The sequence below is a fragment of the Peromyscus maniculatus genome, chromosome 8 (assembly GCF_049852395.1).
Source record: "Peromyscus maniculatus bairdii isolate BWxNUB_F1_BW_parent chromosome 8, HU_Pman_BW_mat_3.1, whole genome shotgun sequence".
Classification (NCBI taxonomy): domain Eukaryota; kingdom Metazoa; phylum Chordata; class Mammalia; order Rodentia; family Cricetidae; genus Peromyscus; species Peromyscus maniculatus.
The window spans coordinates 53,173,351-53,192,162 of NC_134859.1; the positions used below are offsets into that span (position 1 = coordinate 53,173,351).

The 18,812-nt window shown below is 47.4% G+C and overlaps 1 protein-coding gene across 1 annotated transcript; it reads left to right on the forward strand.

The window, feature by feature from the left end:
• The first annotated feature begins 17 nt into the window (after window positions 1-17).
• Window positions 18-2,155, forward strand: Mfsd6l (major facilitator superfamily domain containing 6 like). The gene has a single exon (XM_006973494.4). The coding sequence runs from the start codon at window positions 195-197 to the stop codon at window positions 1,986-1,988; it is 1,794 nt and encodes a 597-aa protein (XP_006973556.1). The 5' UTR covers window positions 18-194; the 3' UTR covers window positions 1,989-2,155.
• The last annotated feature ends 16,657 nt before the right edge of the window (window positions 2,156-18,812 follow it).

Consider the following 18,812-nt stretch of genomic DNA (forward strand, 5'->3'; position numbering starts at 1 on the left):
GTGGCCGGACGTGGGGGGTGGGGGGAAAGCAGCCGTTGGCTAGGTGACCCGAGGCGACGCCGGGGGCTGGAGACGCCGTCCGAGTGGCTCGGAACCCTGAGCCCGCGATCCTCCCTCCCCGGGATATGGAGTCCCGCGCGCCCCGCGTCCGGCTTGGTCCTGGGCCCTTCCGGGTCTGACGGAATCCCGCAACCATGAGCCGCAACCCGCAGTGGGACGTCCCCAGGGCACTGGGGGTGGCCAGGCTCTTCCACTTGGTGTGCGGGGTCCGGGATGCCTGTGTGACCCCGTTCCTGACCCTCTACCTGAGGCAACTGGGTGTGGCCGCGCCCTGGGTGGGCGTCCTCATGGGAACCAAGCACCTGGTCGCAGCCTGCTGGACTCCCTTCTGCGCCTTCCTGGCCAGACGCTACCAGAAAAGGCGAATGTTTCTGACCGGCTCATTGCTGGGCTCCGCAGGAGCCAGCCTCCTCATGGTCCTCGTCCCACCGGTGGACAGAAACCTGGCCAACCACTTTTGTAATGGAAGCAACAGAATGGCCACCACTGTCCTACCACTGGGGGTCACACGGTCTGTGACCATGACCTCCGCCCAGGGGTCAGTCCCAAACCACTGGGCAGGAGGAGCACCCAGCCTCCCAGGCAGCAGACACACCAGAGCCCTGGACACAGCTATCTTTCCAAACGGATCTGGTAAAAATCAAGAACGGATACTGCGCGGTCTACAGGCCTATTTGGCTGGCTCTGTTGAAGGAGCCAGGACCACTACGCAAGCTCTCCATCCTGTCGCTTCTGGGTGGAGAGCTAATGCCCAGGAAGGGACTTTTGAGGTGGACAGTGCTACCCTGGGTCCACTTCCTGGAAGTACAGCCCTTGGAAGTCCAGGCAACTTGTCAGAGCCCCAGGGGGATGTCCAGACCCTTGACCACTCCTGGAAAGGGCCGCAGTGGACCTTCATCCTCTCCTTGGGGTTTGTGGTATTCTGGGAACTGCTGACAGCCCCTCTGGAGCAGGTGGCAGATGACAGTCTTTATGAATACCTGGATTTTGTGGACGCCACTGACCGGAACAGAAACCTGTGGATGTGGAGAGTGTTGGGAATGTCAGCAGGGGTGTGCGGCATTGCCGCCCTGGTGGGGCATCTGGAATGCTACCTCGTGACCAATGGTCCTCGGGGCGTGATTCATTTCTACAGCTACTCGCTGGTCAGTACTCTGGCCTTGGTGGTGAGCACGGCCTTTCCTGTCCCCATCGACCAGCAGCAGGGGCCGAGCTACAGAACCATCAAAGCCCTGTCCCTCATAAGGAGTGACTCCCGCCTCATCCTCCTCGCCTTCATTGTCTTTTGGGTAGGAGCCACTGCCAGCGCGGTGCAGAACTTCCTGTTCTGGCTCATGAAGGACCACGGCAGCAGCGAGCTGGTGATGGGTTTCTCGGTGGCTCTCGCCTTGCTAGGAGAAGTTCTGTTTCATCTGTTCAGAGCTTCGCTGCTCAGGAAACTGTCGAGGGTGGGCGTGCTGGGGCTGGGGCTGGGCTGCCTGGCTCTGCAACTGTTGTACTATTCTTTCATCTGGAGCTGGTGGTCTGTCCTTCCCGTTCAGATCCTGAGTGCCATGAGCAGTGGGGCTCTGTGGTGGGCCGTGGGGGCCTCCATAGAGGACCTGGCCACCTCTGGCGTGGAGAGGTCTCTGAGCACCATGTTCCGAGGTCATTTCTACGGAAGCGGCTGCAGCCTAGGCAGCTTTGTGGGGGGCTTCGTTGTCATGCACTTCGGCATAGCTGTGCTCTACCAAGCCTGCTGCGTGGTGCTCCTGCTCTGGCTGGCCTTGCTCCTGTCCACCCAGCCCAGGCTGCCCCAAAAGCGGAGGATCAACTACTCCAAGCTGCTGGCTATGGAGGGAAGCGACACGAGCGGCTCCGAGCAGGGGTCGGAACGGGACTGGCTGGTAAAGGCCATGAGGGAGGAGCACGTGGACTGGAAGGGCTGAGAGGTCCCGGGCACACTGGAGGAAAGCACTCGTGGGTGGGACGGGACTCCCGCTCTGGACTACCGGGGGCCTCAAGGGAGAGAGCCATGCCTATGCCAAAGTCACAACAGGGTCTGCTCGTTGCCTGATTTCACTTTGTAGTAAAAGGAGGTTTTTACTTTTTTATTTTTTACGTGTCTGTATACATGTGTGTACGTGTGTGTGTGTGTGTGTGTGTGTGTGTGTGTGTGTGTGTGTGTGTATACGTGCAGGCCCAAGGACAACCTCACTTGTCGTCCTCAGGAACGCCATCCACCTCTTTTGAGACAGGGTCTCTCACTGGTCTAGAGTTCACCATTTAGGCAAAAACTGGCTGGTCAGCACACCCCAGAATCCTCCTCCCACCTCATCCACCTCCCCATCATACCACCATGCCTTCTGTCTTTACACGGTGTTTAGAGATCAAACTCAGGTTCTTATGTTTGCAAAGGCTGCTTTCCTGATGGAGCAATCTCCTCGGCCCAAGGTTTCATTTTATTTTATTGCCATATAAACTCTTTAGAATATGGCGGGACACATTTGCTTTTGTAGAAAAGTTCCTTTGTGTCTGCTAATTTTGACCTGGGAGGCTTTCGAGGGCTTTCGGTGTAGGACGCTGATGCAAATGGACCCGGCAATGGCACAATGGCAGACATGTCATGGCATTAACCAGGAATGACAATTAAGGAAGACAACAGGCCCCCTAGGATGCTGTGGACAGGGAGGGAAGCTGATCTAGATGGGTCATGAGCCTTCCTGGAGGGAGGGGGTCCCTAGCCTAATCCTATAAAAGCTATGCTGAGGGCAGAGAGAATGGTACCCAACCCTGAACCCCACCCCCAAATTTCTTACTATCAAATGGATGTGCCACCAGGAGAAGGACACTGAGAATCCCACATCCCTCCCTGCAAGAGCACATGGAGATTTTAACATCCGCTTTGATTAGGATGTAGTATTACTGAACTTGTTTTGACTCTCAGGCCTTTGTTCCAGAGGCCAGTTTTTGTTTTTTCTAAGACAGGATCTCTCTACATAGCTCTGACTGTCCCAGAGCTCACTCTGTAGACCAGGCTGGCCTCAAACTCACAGAGATCTGCCAGCCTCTGCCTCCCAAGTTCTGGGATTAAAGGCGTGAGACACCATGCCTGGCCTCAGAGGAAAGTTCTTTACATCTTAATTCTTCCAAGTTATAATCAAGAAAATAGGGATTAGAGAGACAGACGACTCAGTGGACCTAAGTTCAGTTTCCAGCATAAGTGTGTGGGATCACAACCATCTGTTCAGGGGATCTGTTGTCCTCTTCTGGCCTTTGTAGGGACTGCATGCATGTGGCTCTCAGACTTACATGCAGGTAACAAAATAAAGCTAACAAACACATAAAAAAAATTTTTTAAGTTAAGAAAATGTAGAATATTAGATTCAGGAGCCTGGCTGTACAAATGCAAAGTGATTCATGGGTCGGGAAGAGAAGGAGATGTATGACTGTCCTCTGGTGGGGACATTTTCTAGGATTTGCCTTTTTCCAATCCTTTCTGTGAAGCCTTAGGATACAGGTAACTAACACAAACTCACCTCTGCCTTAGGCAGACTCGTTCGCCTCACATCAGAGATCCAGGGGGGCGGCAACCCAGAGCTGACAGCCGCTCGCTGATGGCAGAGAGAGCCTGTAACCCCATCATCTCGGGGCCCTGCCACACTCAGCTTGTCCCCACCCATGTCTGTACCTCATCGTCAGGTGCCCCGTCCACCTGCCAGGCTGTAAGGAGATGGGGAGATGACAAGAGAAACAGAAGGAGGAAAGCAACAGCCTTCCCAGGACCCATTAACTGACTTCTGATAAACTCCATCACATGGCCAGCCCGAGTGGAAGGGAGTCTGGGAAGCTGTTTTAAATTGTTATTTATTATTATGTGTGTGTGATGTGTCTGTGAATGCGGACACACATGTTGTGCCACAGAGCATGGGTAGACGTCACAGGACAACTTTGCAGCATCAGCTCTCTCCTTCACCATGCATGCTGCCGGTTGAACTTGGGTCCTCAGGCTCCTGCACTTTGCCTACTCAGCCATCTCCCTGGCCTGGGACTGGAGTCCTTTCATCCTGGCACAGTAGTAGCCCAGAAAAATTCTGGGTTGCTGTAGGAAGAAGATGGGGTGGGTACAGTACCGGCACGTCGGATTGTCTTCTGCAGGCATCCAGACCCCTGCCATTCTGAAGTCTGTGCTCTGTTCACCCCAGCAAGCCAGCTTCTCCATAGATATGGCGTCAACCATTTGGCCCCCGCAACAACTGAATAAATGGATTGATTTTAAATCTTCAGTGTGGGGCCTGGAGGAATGGTGCCGCCATTAAGAGCACTGGCTGCTCTCTCAGAGGACCTGGGTTTGATTCCCTGCGCCCACCTGGCAGTTATAGAGGCTCTGACACTGTCTTCTGGCCTCTTCACGCACCAGGCACACACATGGTGTACAGATACGCACTCAGGCAAAACACTCACACAACATAAAATAAGTTTAAAAAACTTCCATTTTACAAACGAGAAAACAAAATCTCAGGAAAATCCCCCATTGGGTCATGGCTGAGACACAACCACTGCCCTGTCTCCTAATCCCAAATTTGGGGCATTCTCTTCTGTGCCAGAATCTCCCAATTTAGCTGTCCCCCATCCTCCCTGAGTCTGAGAGTACATAGAAAAAGATGGACTCCCAGGAGCCATCAGGGTCTTCTGGGTGAGGGCCAGAATTCCCTCTCTCTCTCTCTCTCTCTCTCTCTCTCTCTCTCTCTCTCTCTCTCTCTCTCTCTCTCAATCCCCAAGTGGATCTGATGTGGTTAATCAAGTCCTTGTCCATTTGGTTCCTCTTTCCATGGCTATCTAGCTCACCAAATGCTTTCCTGGTTACCTCGGGCCAAACACTGTCATCTGTGCTAGCTCGGTTAATCTTCACTCACAAGATGTAGTCACCATTACAAATGACAAAGCTCATGGGCACCTTACTTGAGGCTCCATAGGAAGCAGGTGGCAGAATCAGGCTTCAGCCCCAGTCTCGTGACTGACTTCAGGACCTGAGGCTTCTTTTTAACTTTGAAGTTTAAAGATATTATTTTTGAGGAATTCTTCATTATATATTTTCAAAGCGGCACATAAGAAAAGAAAAAAAAATGTTAGCCTTCCCTCATCCCACAAATAAACAAAAGCATAAGCTTTGTTAGACGTTGTGTGAACTCTCCCTGTTGTGTGAACGAGCAGACAACTATCTGTTCATTCAGACGGGATACCATGACAAACTAAAGAAATGGTTCTACTCAAGTCTAGCTTGATGAACCAAGGAGTTCATTAGGGTTACTCACAGGAGCGTGGGTAACTCACAAGCAGCTACAGCAGTAAAGACACTGTCTCACAGCCTCCATTAACTGCCTATCTGTTCTTAGGGAGGGGCCAGGGCTTGTAACCCCCTTCCCACTAGCATCTATCAAGTGGCCATGCATCTTCCAGAACCTGTGACAGATCTTATTAGTTCCATCTTTGTGCAGGCAATCAGAGCCACTTCGCCCTCAAGAAGGCAATGGTCGTGTCATGTCCAGGGGCCAGTGTTCCTTCATTCTCCACACTTGGAGGTTTAGCACGGACATCTAAAAATGAACAAAATTTAAAAAAAAGTAGAGCATTTATAATGTACTTCAGATTTCTCTGGAGTCCTCTCCCACGTGATACTAATATTTCTTCTTTTAGTTCATATTGCCGAAAACAGGACGGGGAGAGGCTAGGCAGGAAAAGCAGATGCTGGATGCTGAAACTGGAGAGGATGCTGTGCGGGGACCAGTGCCAGCATCCGTGGATCTCCACTTGCTGGGGAAAATCGGTTGTTGCCTAAAGGATAACAGGAGATGCTCTACTGTCCATGCCTTGGCTTTCGTCTCCTTCCTTGGTGCTCAGATGTTTCTTGGCGCTGGTCAGGTCAAGGCTGTGCTTTCTGTCTTATTTTCCAGTGGTAACTTCTTGAGGTCACCCAGCTGGTGGTGGAGGTAATCCGAGGGTCATTCGACACTGCTCTCCTGATGGTGGCCAGGGCAGTTCAGTTGGTTCCTCACACAAATTGGTCTCTCGAGGGTCTCCTGGGAAAGCATCTGTCTACGAGGACAGTTGTGGGGATGCTGGTGCTCGCAGCCAGCAGGTGACGGCTTTGGACCCTCTGCTGCAGGCTCCCCCTCTTCCTCACTCTCCCCCTCTTCAATAGCAGGTACAAGTCACGACAGAGGGGTTCTCCCGGGCTGCCTAGAGCGATAGGTTTGGTTCTAGACCCGAAGCTGTGTTTCTCTCTCCAGTCTTACCAGCATTCCAGGGAGGTCCGTGGTGTCTGTGTAGTCGCCATGTCCATAGGGTGCAGATCCTCAGTGGAGTGATTCCCTTCCGTGGGGACTCCATCTGGGCCAGTGACACAGGCTTCTTCCCCGCTTTTTCTACCTGAGTGGCACCAAAGTCACAGTGTTTCCATTTCCTGCTTGGTGCAGGATGCAAGCTTGGATGATTCTTCACAGCAGTCTGAAATACAAATGCACCTTTCGTGTCCTTTGCTACCCTCCTCGAGCTTGGGTGCCACTGCTAAAGGAAGTCTCACCCCCTTCACTTCCCCTGCCTTCCTTGCTGGCACCTGGGTAGCCATTTGTCACAGCACCCCTGGTGGGCATGGTCACCAGCTCACTCTCTGAGTCCATGCTTGCTTCGCCAGTCCTTACTCTAGGACGTGAGGTTTTGATGTATATTCAGGAGTGCATCTGTTCAGTAGACACTGGCCAGTGAGCTCCTGGGGTTCTCCTGTCTCTGTCTCCCCAGTGCTGAGATTATGGGTCACGCTGCCACAGCCATGCCCTGCCTTTCTAAAAAGCAATTTATTTATTTGTATTTTATGTACATTGGTGTTTTGCCTCCATGTATGTCTGCATGAGGGTGTCAGATCCCCTGGAACAGGAGTCACAGACAGTTGTGAGCTGCTATGTGGGTGCTGTGAATTGAACCTGGGTCCTCTGGAAGAGCAGCCAGTGCTCTTACCGCTGAGCCATCTCTCCAGCCCCCATGCCCTGCTTTATTCTGTAGGTGCTGGAGAGCTAAACTCGGGTTCTTGCATATGGCAAACATTTTCCTGATTGAACCATGCCCAGGTCTCATCAACCTTGACTTTTAAAAAATAAAACAACAAAACAGGGTTTCACTATGTCGCCCTGGTCTGGAATTCACAGGCATCCACCTGCCTCTGTCTCCCTAGTGCTAGGATTAAAGGTGTGTATCACCGTGCCTACCCATCTACTACTTTTTTGATGTCCCTGGAGTTGGTTGACACATGCTTAGGCTGCATATAATCTGATGTCACCAGTGCTCCCCGCCCCCTAGAATATGCACGACAGGTTTTCCATGTTCCACACACTCCATGGACTAGGCAACTACAGTGGCAAACTCCCAAACACCAGCAAATTATTGGCCCACCTTAGATTAATAAAGCAGATTTATTTTCATGGCATAGATTTTTTTTTCTGCCAAATATCTTGCCTACTGCTGAAATTTTAAAATCTAATTTTGCTTCCCCTTTACTCTGGGGTCTGTCACTTTGCTTTCATGGACTTCCCCAAGGGCTCTTGATGGTGCTGCTTCCCCTGGCTGATCCTGTGGCTTTTTTCCTCTTGCCAACAGTGTGATAGGTAAAACAGATATGGGAAACAGATATGGGCTGCGGTGGAGGAGAGTACCAGGCTGGAGGGGACGCTTCAAGTCACATGGGAGCACTGTGGCCAAGCTGGCCATTCAAGTCACATGGGAGCACTGTGGCCAAGCTGGCCATTCAAGTCACATGGGAGCACTGTGGCCAAGCTGGCCATTCAAGTCACACGGGAGCACTGTGGTCAAGCTGGCCATCCAGCACATCTCCAGGCCATGCTCTTGGGTTTGGATACTTGAGCATGGGAACTGAACTGTCTATCAGAGTAACACCAGCAGTAACGCTTTCCTGGGATACGGAGTTAATGATGCCACTCTATTTGTGTGGCTATGGAAGCTTGAACCGCACGCTGCCATAGCCAAACCAGGCTGGGAATCAAGCTGACAATTTAGAAGGGAAGGACAGATGAAGAAGTGTTCCACGACCAGTGAGACAGAACAAGCTCAACATTTAAACAGTGGGTATTTCAAGAAGCGTGGGGCAGACGGGATGTCTGAGTGCAGGGGTGTTCCCAAAAGAAAACCTCATGGAGGGGCCTGGAGACATGGCTCAGCAGTTGGGAGCACTGGCTGCTCTTCCGGAGGACCTTGGTTCAATTCCCAGCACCCACATGGCAGCTCACAACTGTCTGTAACCCCAGTACTCCAGTTCCAGGGGACCTGACACCCTCATACATACATACATGCAGGCAAGACACCCATGCACACCAAATAGAAATAAAACAAAAACTGTGAATGAAATAAGCCAGCATATGGCAGGAGTAAGTGTGGGGTCAAGGACTTTGAATTGTGACTTATATTCTGTCAGCTCCTCAATCCAGTCAGGCAGGTAAGTGTCACAAGATCAAAGTCAATGTAATCCAGCTCCCAGCCTGGTGGCTTTCCAAGAAGGCAAGCCGGATGACGTTCTGACAAGGCTTGGTTCCGGCTAGGCAGAAAGTAAATATTGAATGAGCCATAAGCCGCTACACTCACATTTACCCAGAGTGAGTTTTGTAGTCTAGGTAATCCTTGTAGGGTGGAGTGTTAGGGAGAGTGGTCGAAAGGATTCTGCAGCCCCACAACTTTAGAAAATGATGACAATTATTGCCACCTCTTGGAAGCTGCTTATCAGCAAGTCAGGGCTCTCGGGAGCTCTGTAGTCAACAGCTGCTTGGCTCTGTTTGGTCTTCAATCCCCTCATACACTTGACGTCACAGCCTCTTCCTATACAGCACCACCAGACAGCACTTACAGAACAGGGCCCCCTAGAGGACGTTCGGGAAATTCCGAAGTTAACAGGTTCTGGGTGACCTGGTGCTTAGGGACAAATCTGGGCCACCAGACTAGTAAACCTCCCTGGCGTTGTGCTCAGAACTTGGCAAAGCTCGTCTCATTTAGTCAGAGCACAAACTTTATGAAGTGAGCTACGACCATGGCCTCATGTGTGTGAGTGGCCTGACTAAATTTCAGAAGTGTGAAAGTGCAAAATCATACTTGTCGGACCTTGGAGGGTCCAACCTCTCAGCTGCTAGACTAAACTAGAGAAGTGAGAGGCCGCTCTGGCCAAGGAGTAGTTATCTGGAGTGGGAACACAGCAAGGATAGCTTGTGTGTAGGTTTCCACAGAAAATAGGGCTGGAGAGATGTGAGCACCCTGTAAGCCTAAGAAACAAAAGAGCGATGCACACTGCTTGAACTTTGCCTCTGTGCCAGATGTCCACATGCAATGTCTGCAATTCCCTCAAGTAGTGTTCAGTTTACAGCCGGGGAAACTGAGGCTCAGAGAGGTGAACTTTGTTGCCCAGGATTATAATAGTTCGATGGTAGATCCGAGCGAGGCGTGGGTGTAGCTATGACGCAGCAAATCCCACGGGCTTTCTTTAACTCTGATGTTGCCCCTGGGAGGAGGGGAAGATTTTCCCAGCCAACACAACACAGCTTCCATGCTCTCCCGAGGGCTGTGTTCTAAGTGGTGAACCTGAGCTACACAGGGTCCCGAAGACTGAGATGTCTATTTTGGACTGACCGTGGTGACGTCCAGGAGAGAAGGCACTGCATCCTGAAAGAGGGAAACTACTAGATGGCAACAGAGTTGGTGGAAATGAGTCGTCCAGGTACAATCAGAACATTGCCCTGGTTATCAACTAAATGATGAAACAGAAGATGGAAGGATGTTTCAGCAATCATGTGCCCGTGAGTCCGGGCTCATGAAGCTCTCAGTACAAGATCTGAGAGCAGTGCACAGATCATAAAATCAAAGGGACCACAGTGGCTAAAGAGTTGGCTCGGTGGCTAACAGCCCTTGCTCCTTTTCCAGAGGACCGGAGTTTGGTTCCCAGCACTTATATTGGGCGCTTCGCATCTGCCTGGAACTCCAGCTTTAAGGAATACGATGCCTTCTGACCTCCATGGGCACCTGCACACACCTAGTGCACACACATGCATACACATAAATAAAAATAAAAATCTAAAAACATTTATTTCTGTACTCCTAACCCGGTGCCAAGTCTCTGGGGTCATGCAGAGGGGTCACACTGAGCCCTAAGCTCAGCCTATAGGCTAAGCCACCTGTCCTCAAAGTTGGTAGGTGAGTCTGAGGAGCAAACCTATGGGAGTTGATGTTTTGTGCTCGTAGTTAGGACTCCAGCATGGGGACCATTGTGCAGGGGCAAATAAGCACCTTCAGTGTGAGGACCTTTTCCTATATAGCATTCTGTAAAGTTTTGCCCAGGTCAATCAACCCACGCTGGTTGTAGCCCTTGGCCCTGTCCAAGGGCCGGGAGCATCCTCAAGCCTGGGAAAACCATTTTCTACCTCTCCCCTAGAGGTCAGCGTATGAGCTGGAAAGAAAAGAGCACCCCAAAGCGGTAAGGGCAGAAAATAGAGACGAGGCTAGGAGGGGTGGAAGTGTTCCACTAGGGGGCACCAAACACACTAGGATTCTCACTTCCTGCTTGGACAATCTAGTCCATTCCCTTCCCAAAGCTCCAGCGGACTGTGCCGGCTACCCTCTGAAGTCCTTCAGCTATCCGAGGCTGGCAGTATAGGAAAACAGGAGATGAAGAGTTGAGTTATAGTCGTGAGAGGCAGGAAGCGAGTCAGAGTGGGATCTGGGAATCTGCAGATTCCCGCTACGACTGACCTATAACAAATGTCTTACCAGCTCTGCTAGCTCGGTATATACACCAGGCTATCCCTTTCTGAGGACACAGGCTACCCCAATGCTGCTTCCATCTTGATCACAGTGGGCTGCGTCAGTGTAAAAGTTAAGAAACGGCTGCCGGGCGTTGGTGGCGCACGCCTTTAATCCCAGCACTCGGGAGGCAGAGCCAAGCGGATCGATGTGAGTTCGAGGCCAGCCTGGACTACCAAGTGAGCTCCAGGAAAGGCGCAAAGCTACACAGAGAAACCCTGTCTCGAAAAACAAAAAAAAAAACAAAAAACAAAAAAAGTTAAGAAACGGGAGGAATGACACACTTGAGTCTCCTCAGATGGTTGAGGGGCCACATGAGGTCAGAGTCCCAAACAATGAGCCGGTTTCACAGATGCTGGCTACCTGCTCCTCAGGCCCCTCCCCTCCAACATGGCTTCCCAGCCTCCCAGCTTTCTGTGTTGAGTGATTTCAAAGAGGCTTCAAGACGGTTGCAATGAGTCCGATCTCGCTAAGCGTCCCCTGGATCCTCCATGAGATAGAAAAGATGAGATGTGTTGCCAAACAAGTTGAAGAAAATCCTGAGAGTCTCTGCTCCGACTGAATTAAAATCTCTTGCTTTGGGGGCGGGAGACGGCCCAGCGAGTAAAGGCAGTCTGTGAAAGAGCTAAGGCGTGAGAGTGCAGAGACCTGGGGTCAGGGGCTAAGGTGCAGAGTGCATGAAGAGCAAGAACTTAACAGAAGCAGCCCGAGCAACCTGCGCTAGGACTCCAATATGGCTGGTACTCTTCCAGCTTCACCCTGGGATGAGACACCTGCCGTGGGATACTGAGAAGGTGGGAACTTAATCCAACTGTGGTGTTCATAGGTGGGACTTTAGGGAGGTGGTTAGGATTCCATAACATTACCCAGGTGGCTTTCCTGTGGTGGCCTTAAAAGGAAGGAGACAGGGGGCAGGCGGATCTCTGTGAGCTCCAGACCAGCCTGGTCTACAGAGTTAGGTCCAGGGCAGTCAGAGCCACACAAAGAAACCCTGTCTCCAAAAACCAAGCAAGCAAGCAAGCAAGCAAACAAACAAACAAACAAAAGGAGACAGAGATAGAGGAGAGAAGGGGATGGGAGGAAGTGGGGGGTGGGGGGTGCACGGCATAGAGGACACACCCACACAAGTAATGCCCTGTACTGGCTCCATACTGGTAGCAGGACTCTGTCACGGCGGGTGAGATTGTTCTGCAGGTGAAGGCGGTTTCTGCATAAGCTTGGGGACCTGAGCTCAGTCCCTGGAACCCACATAAGGGTAGAAAGAGAGAACTGACTCCACAAAGTTATCCTCCGGCCTCCACACGTGCACAGTGGTGCATGAGTCGTCCCCCCATATATTATTCAAATAATACTAATAACAATAACAATAATAAATATAATCTTTAAAGAAGAACACTATCAGCAGACTTGCCAACCAAAATAAACCTTTATGACTTACCTAGTCTGTGGTATATTATTATAAGCAACATGAAAGGGCCGAATACAGATCATTTTGTCGTTTCCTCTTAACCCACAGGTAATTTCAAGTTTTTTGCCAGGAACACAGAAGTTTGTTTTTTTTGTTTTGTTTTTTGTTTGGTTTGGTTTTTGGTTTTGTTTTGAGACAGGGTTTCTCTGTGTAGTCCTGGCTGGCCTGCAACTCACTCTGTAGACCAGACTGGCCTGGAACTCACACTCACAGAGATCCACCTGTCTCTGCCTCCTGAGTGCTGGGATTAAAGGCTTGCTTCACCACTTGACGAATCAGTTTTCAGGAACACAGAATTTTTTAAGTGCTTTCTCTTTTTATTACAATTTTTACTTCGTTTCATTATAGTTGGGTGTCATTTCTCTATAATTTATTTTTTGTAGGTTGTGGACATTATGTGCATAATAATATGGTTGTATTATTTAAATATTCTATCTTATTTATTGTCATGGTCTAGACATGGTCTGAATTTGTCCACCGAGGGGCTCAGAGTCGAACACTTGGTTACCTTAAAGTGATATTAAGAGGTTATGGGACTTTTAGAGATGGAACACAGTGGAAGGTCAGAGATCAGAAGACTGGCCCCACTCCGTGATCCTCCTATCTCACCCTGTTCTCTCTCTCTCTCTCTCTCTCTCTCTCTCTCTCTCTCTCTCTCTCTCTCTCTCTCTCTCATGAGTGAGTGTGGAGTGGCATGGGCTGTGTGCCTTGGACTCCAGCCTCCAAAATTGTGAGCCAAATAAAACTCTTTTTTTTTTTTTGGTCAGTTCTCAGCCTCAGATATTTGGAGAAAACTGACTAATGTACCTATATTTGGTCTTCTTGATTCCTCATATTCTCAAAGAGGTGTGCTGTGTAATTGTGAACACAGCCATTCCTCCCATTTCAGTAGGTTGTTGCCTAATGTTGTTTGAGACCTTGTTGCTACATTATTGGGTATTTCTATGTTTATGGTTATTTCTTCTTGTTTTGTTATTCTTTACTAATCTATACGTTTTCTTTTTATCCTTTATCTTATTTTTCACCTTAAATTAATTTTTGTTCTGTTTTTTTTTTAATTGCTATTCTGGTGCTCTTTTTTTCTTAATGTGCCTAGATTTTAAAAACTTTAAAATTTTCTACCTTGCTTAAATGATCTCTTGCTAGCAATGTACTATTAGATTTTCTTAGAGGTCCTCAAATTTTATTTTGTATGTTCCAGTGCTTTACCTGCGTACATGCATGTGCACCGTGTGTGTGCCTAGTGCCTGTGGAAGTCAGAACGGAGTGTTAGATCCCCTGGAACTGGAGTTTCAAGTGGTTGTGAGTCAGCATGTGGGTGCTGAAAATCAAACCGGGGTCCTTTACAGGAAATGAGCCATCTCTCCAGCCCTAGATTTTTGTTTTAAATCTATTTAGATACTTTGTGGGTTTAATTCTCCTACATTCATATCATGTTATCCGAGGACCTTCTCTGTACCCTCTTGTGTTCCCTGTTCACTAGGCTTGCTTCCTAACATCCTCCATCTTCCTCAGAATCCTGTTTTCTGAAGTAAAAACAAGTTTTCTTCCCGTGAAGAAGTCTGGATTTTCCACTTGCCTTTGACTACACCAGGTTACCTTTTTATGAATGAATACATTGCCTGTATCCTCTTCTCACGGTTGACTTGAGCTTCTGGTGGCACCTGTGGCGAGTCTTTCTCCTGTGAATTCCTTGAGCTTCGCATCTCTGTGTCCAGAACAACCTCACATCCTCTTCCGCTGTTGCTTCCCATCTCCATTCCCCAGCCGCGCTTCCAGCCTCGGGGTTTAGATTTAATTTTATGTATATGGGTGTTGGCCTACATGTGTGCCACTTACATACCTAGTGCCTATGGAGGTGACAAAGTGGCATCAGACCACCTGGAACTGGAGCTACAGCCAGTTGTGAGCTGCTGTGTGGGTGCTGAGAATCAATTCCTGGGTCCCCTGAGAGAACAGCCCGTTCTCTTAACCTCCAAGCCAGCTCTCCAACGGCACCAAAGTGCTTCCCCTTTCAAAAATGCTTCCAAGGGAGATGGACTTTCCAGGAGGGTGAACTGAGGACCTTTAGGAGACGCGACTGCTTGGAGCTTGGGAGTGTAACTCAGTGACAGAGCGCTTGCCTGATAAGCACAAGCCCTGAGTTCAATCCTCAGTACCACAAAAGTAAATAAACACAAACAAACAAGGTCAGGCATGGTGATACACACCTTTCACTACAGAAGAGCAAGTGGATCTCTGTGAGTTCTAGGCCAGCCCGGTCTGCACTGTAGGTTACAGGACAGCCGGGCCTGCTCAGTGAGACCCTGTCTCATACAAATGTGCTGAGGAAATGACTAAACTGTTCTAGAACCTGGGAAGTGTACCAAAGCTGCAGAATGGTCTGAAAATCATCTATCAAAGAGAAAACGCCAACTTCCCAGAGGTCAGTGGTGGCTACAGCGTCTAACTTGGTGGCCCCGCTAGCTGTCAAAAGTTAGCGGTGTCAGTAGAATTGATGTTTCGTATCAAAACCCTATCCCAGTGGAACAATCAATATGTTGTCCAATTTAGCAAACCCTCGTTCTTGGAATGTTGTGGCTATTTATTTATTTATTTATTTATTTATTTATTTATTTATTTATTTATGGGGCGGTGTTCAAGACAGGGTTTCTCTGTGTAGTAGCCCCTGGCTCTCCTGGAACTCACTCTGTAGATCAGGCTAGTCTTGAACTCAGAAATCAGCCAACTTTAGCCTCCTGAGTGCTGGGATTAAAGTCTGGTGGTGACGCCGGACTCGGCTATTTGTTTGACTCACAGATGGATACAAAACTATCTCCTGAATGTCACCAAAAGCATGAATACCCAGCAATATTCCAGCTGCCCAAGGCTGTAATTTTGGTTGCAGGAAACAAGCGTGCGGCCAACAATAAAAATTTACAAGGAGACCTTGGAGAATTAGAAAAGCCCTGGATACTTTTTAAAGCTCCAACACCTCTGGGGATCTAGAATGTTCTGTGGGCCTGAATGATTAGGAAAGACATTACAAGGAAGAAAGTCTCAGTCACCTCTGGGTGACCTGAGTCCTTATGCAAGCTGGAAGTGAAAGTTATGGCCATCTGACCGCTGCCTGAGCTTTGTCTGACTACTGTCAGATGCATATCCCCTTGAGAAAGATACACAGAGACGCGGCATTTAGGGAGATCTTCAAACTAGTCATTGGCTGACCACTAAATTATACTGACCCAGGAGCGAACTGCAAGAGACAAGACTTAAAAATGAAAATAAAAATGTCCAAAAAAAACAAAAACAGAAAACTTAGATCTTGCACACTGCAGAGAATATAAAATGTACCAAAAATAATTCAGTAGAGTCATGAAATAAGCCCCCAAACAACAAAAACAAAATCCAGAAACCCATCTGGGGACAAGCCTGCCAAGTTTTTACAAACTATCTAAAATGTTCATTTTTCAACAGAAAATCACAAGACTCATAAAAAAATCAGATAATCATGGAATATATAAGGTAACATTAAGAGAAAACAGAAAATATCTTGAAGGAGCACAAAACTGATTTAGTAGATATACTTCAAACCAATAATTATAAATATATTCAAAGAACTAAAAAAAGTCATATCTACAGCACTAGAAGAAGGTAGACAATGTCTGTTCCAATGGAGAACACAACAGAGCAGCAGGAATTGAAGAAAGAACCAAACGAATTCCAGAGATGAAAAATATAGTGGCTGAAATGAAAAATTCACAGATCGGTACTAAATTTGATCGACTAGAAGAAAGAGTTACCAAATTTGAAGACTGATCCGTAGAGAGGCTCCAAGTTGAGGCACAGACTGGAAAGAGAATAAAGGAATCATCAACTTCAAAGGGCTGAGGGATGCCCTTGGCATCGAACCAGGGGAAAGCGAGGTCCTTGGATTATTAAAGACTATTGGGGTCTAGCCTCTAACAGTCTTTTTCCCAGGGTTCCAGAAGAGACACTACCAGAGATGGAAATTAATTTGAGGGACTGAATCTAAGTACACCAAACTCTTTAGTCCATTCATTTTATTCTTCTAAGACAAAGTTCTATCTACACAGCTGCAATTCTGTTCTCATACTTAGCTCCTTTCTGGCTGGATATCTCTCTACATTTTCCTGCTGATCTCTCTAAATTCTATTTTAATTCTCCCATCTAGTTCTTCCCCATTTAGTTCTTCCCCATCCTCCATCTTGTTCCTCTAGTCCCCTCAAGTCTCTGGGGTTTTCAGTTATATACCCATACAAAGCAGCAATTATCTGGCCAAGGCAAGGTCACCCAGGCTTCAATTCTTACAGGGTCATAAAGGCAGAGAAGAGTTTACCTCAAGCAATGACTAGTAGGCATTCTATTACAACCCAAAAGGGGAATGGTTAAAGGAGGTGGGGTCAACTAAGAGCTAAAAATCAGTTAATAGATCAGAAAAGGGGAATTTATGTGCTCAAACTACATTTCTAGAGGTGGTTAGGTAAAATATTAGGAGTCTGCAATATTAGTATAAATCATGAGTAAAATAAAACTGCCTATTTTTCTTTAGGAGTCGTAACTGTTTCTGTAAAACTTGACTATGCCATTTTCTGGCAGGGTGGGGTAGCTAAGCAGCCAGCGTCACAGCCTGATGTACCTGGTGTGCAACAAGCCTTTTTGTTCTAAGTTCAATGTCAAAAGGGAAGTCTAGAGATACCACTAAGGCTGTGTAAGAAAGGAGAGTCTGAGCTTAATTTGCACAAGAAATAAAGCTATGTACCTAACATCTGCCTGACCTAGGCAGTGTCTCTGTATGGATATTTACCTTAATTCAGGAGACTAACAGGTAGTTTGGAATGCTTATTCTGTCTGCCTATTCTGTCTGTCTGTTTATCCTTGGATGTTTGAGCGGTATTTCAGATAAATGCTTTTGTCTGGAGCTGGACCTGGCCTTGGATGCTAACTAAAGGAGATATCTGATTCTAATGCAAAAAAAAATAAAATAAAATAAAAAATAAAAAGAAAAAGCCTGGAAGAAGGAAGCCTTGCCTGTGTGACTGTTAGCCACATACCTTAATTGTATAGGGAAAAACTATGCCCAAATAACGATCAATCCTCACTGTTCTAGGAATGGAAAAGCTACAACAGCACTCAAGAAATTAATTGCAGGAAAACAGCTTAATATTCAAGAGCCAACATCACCAAGACTCCTTGAGGCTTGCTTTATCCTCTGGAAGGCCCTTGGCTTCTTTCAGGTATTAGCTTTTGCCATAGTCAGCTGAATCCCTACTTCATACTGCTGTGGCCCACAGCGTTGAATAGGATGGAGGAAAGAAGATACAGAGAGACTAAGTGAAGATCCAGGGTACTGGAAACTCAGTGACACACACTTCACTCAGTGGCTCAGAGTTCTTGTCTGAGAATTCAAAGAATGAAATTTCATAGGAAACAGAAGGGTAAGTTTAGAAAGGCTTTGTTTATACAAAGCAATAATTATAAAGCCTCACTAATGAACATACAAAGGAGATGGAATCTGTTTGGAAGTAATAGACAAATAAGAGGAGAGAAAAGCAGATGCATATTGAAGCAAAAAAAATCTGTAGACTATAAAGCTTAAAGTTAATGTTAATGCAAAGTAGATTTTTTAATTTAAAAAATTATTTTATCATTATATATATGGGTGTTTTACCTGCACATATGTGTGTGCACCACTTGTGTGTCTGGTGCCCCTGAGGTCAGAAGAGAATGTTGGATTCCCTGGATCTGGAGTTACAGATGGTTACAAGCTACTATGTGGATGCTAGGAGTTAACCCCCGGCCTCTGGAGGAGCCCTCAGTGTTCTCACCCGCTGAGGCATTGCTCCCGCCCTTAAAGTAGGCATGTCTCCTAATTGGCTAATTTATAATGTCCATAACAGCTACTAAAAAAGAAATTTGTTAAATGCCTTCGAAGAAGGTTTTGGTTTGGCTGCTGTTTGAGAATTTAGATGCCTGGCAATATTCTTAACTAACGGACATATTTTATTAGGAGTTAGAATGCATAGTGTAGGTTATGAAAATTCCTTATCCTCCAACCCACTGAAAGTGTGTCTCTGTTGTGATTTTACACTGATTTTGATGTTTAAAAACCTGTCATCATTATGGGTGTTTTCTTTTTTCTGAAAGCGTTTAGAGCTACCAGGTGGGTAACAAGTACTCCTAACTGCTCAGCCATCTTTCCAGTCTCTCTGAAAGCTTTTAGAATTTTCTCTTTAATCAACAACAAAATAGTAGTATATGTGAGAGCAAACTTAACAAAAATGTGTAAGACACGGATAAAGACAACTTTAAAATGCTGCTGAGAGACAAAAAGTTTGGGACGAGTTTGCAAACGAAAACCTTTTGCTTGTTTTACTCTTGTTTGTTTGTTTTGCTCTTGTTCTTATTTTTATTGTGCTTTAAAAAATGTTTTTAGGTTTATTTTTCTTATTTTACA

Excerpts from the sequence above, each read along its gene's own strand:
- Mfsd6l (XM_006973494.4), top strand. The coding sequence starts at position 195 with ATGAGCCGCAACCCGCAGTGGGACGTCCCCAGGGCACTGGGGGTGGCC.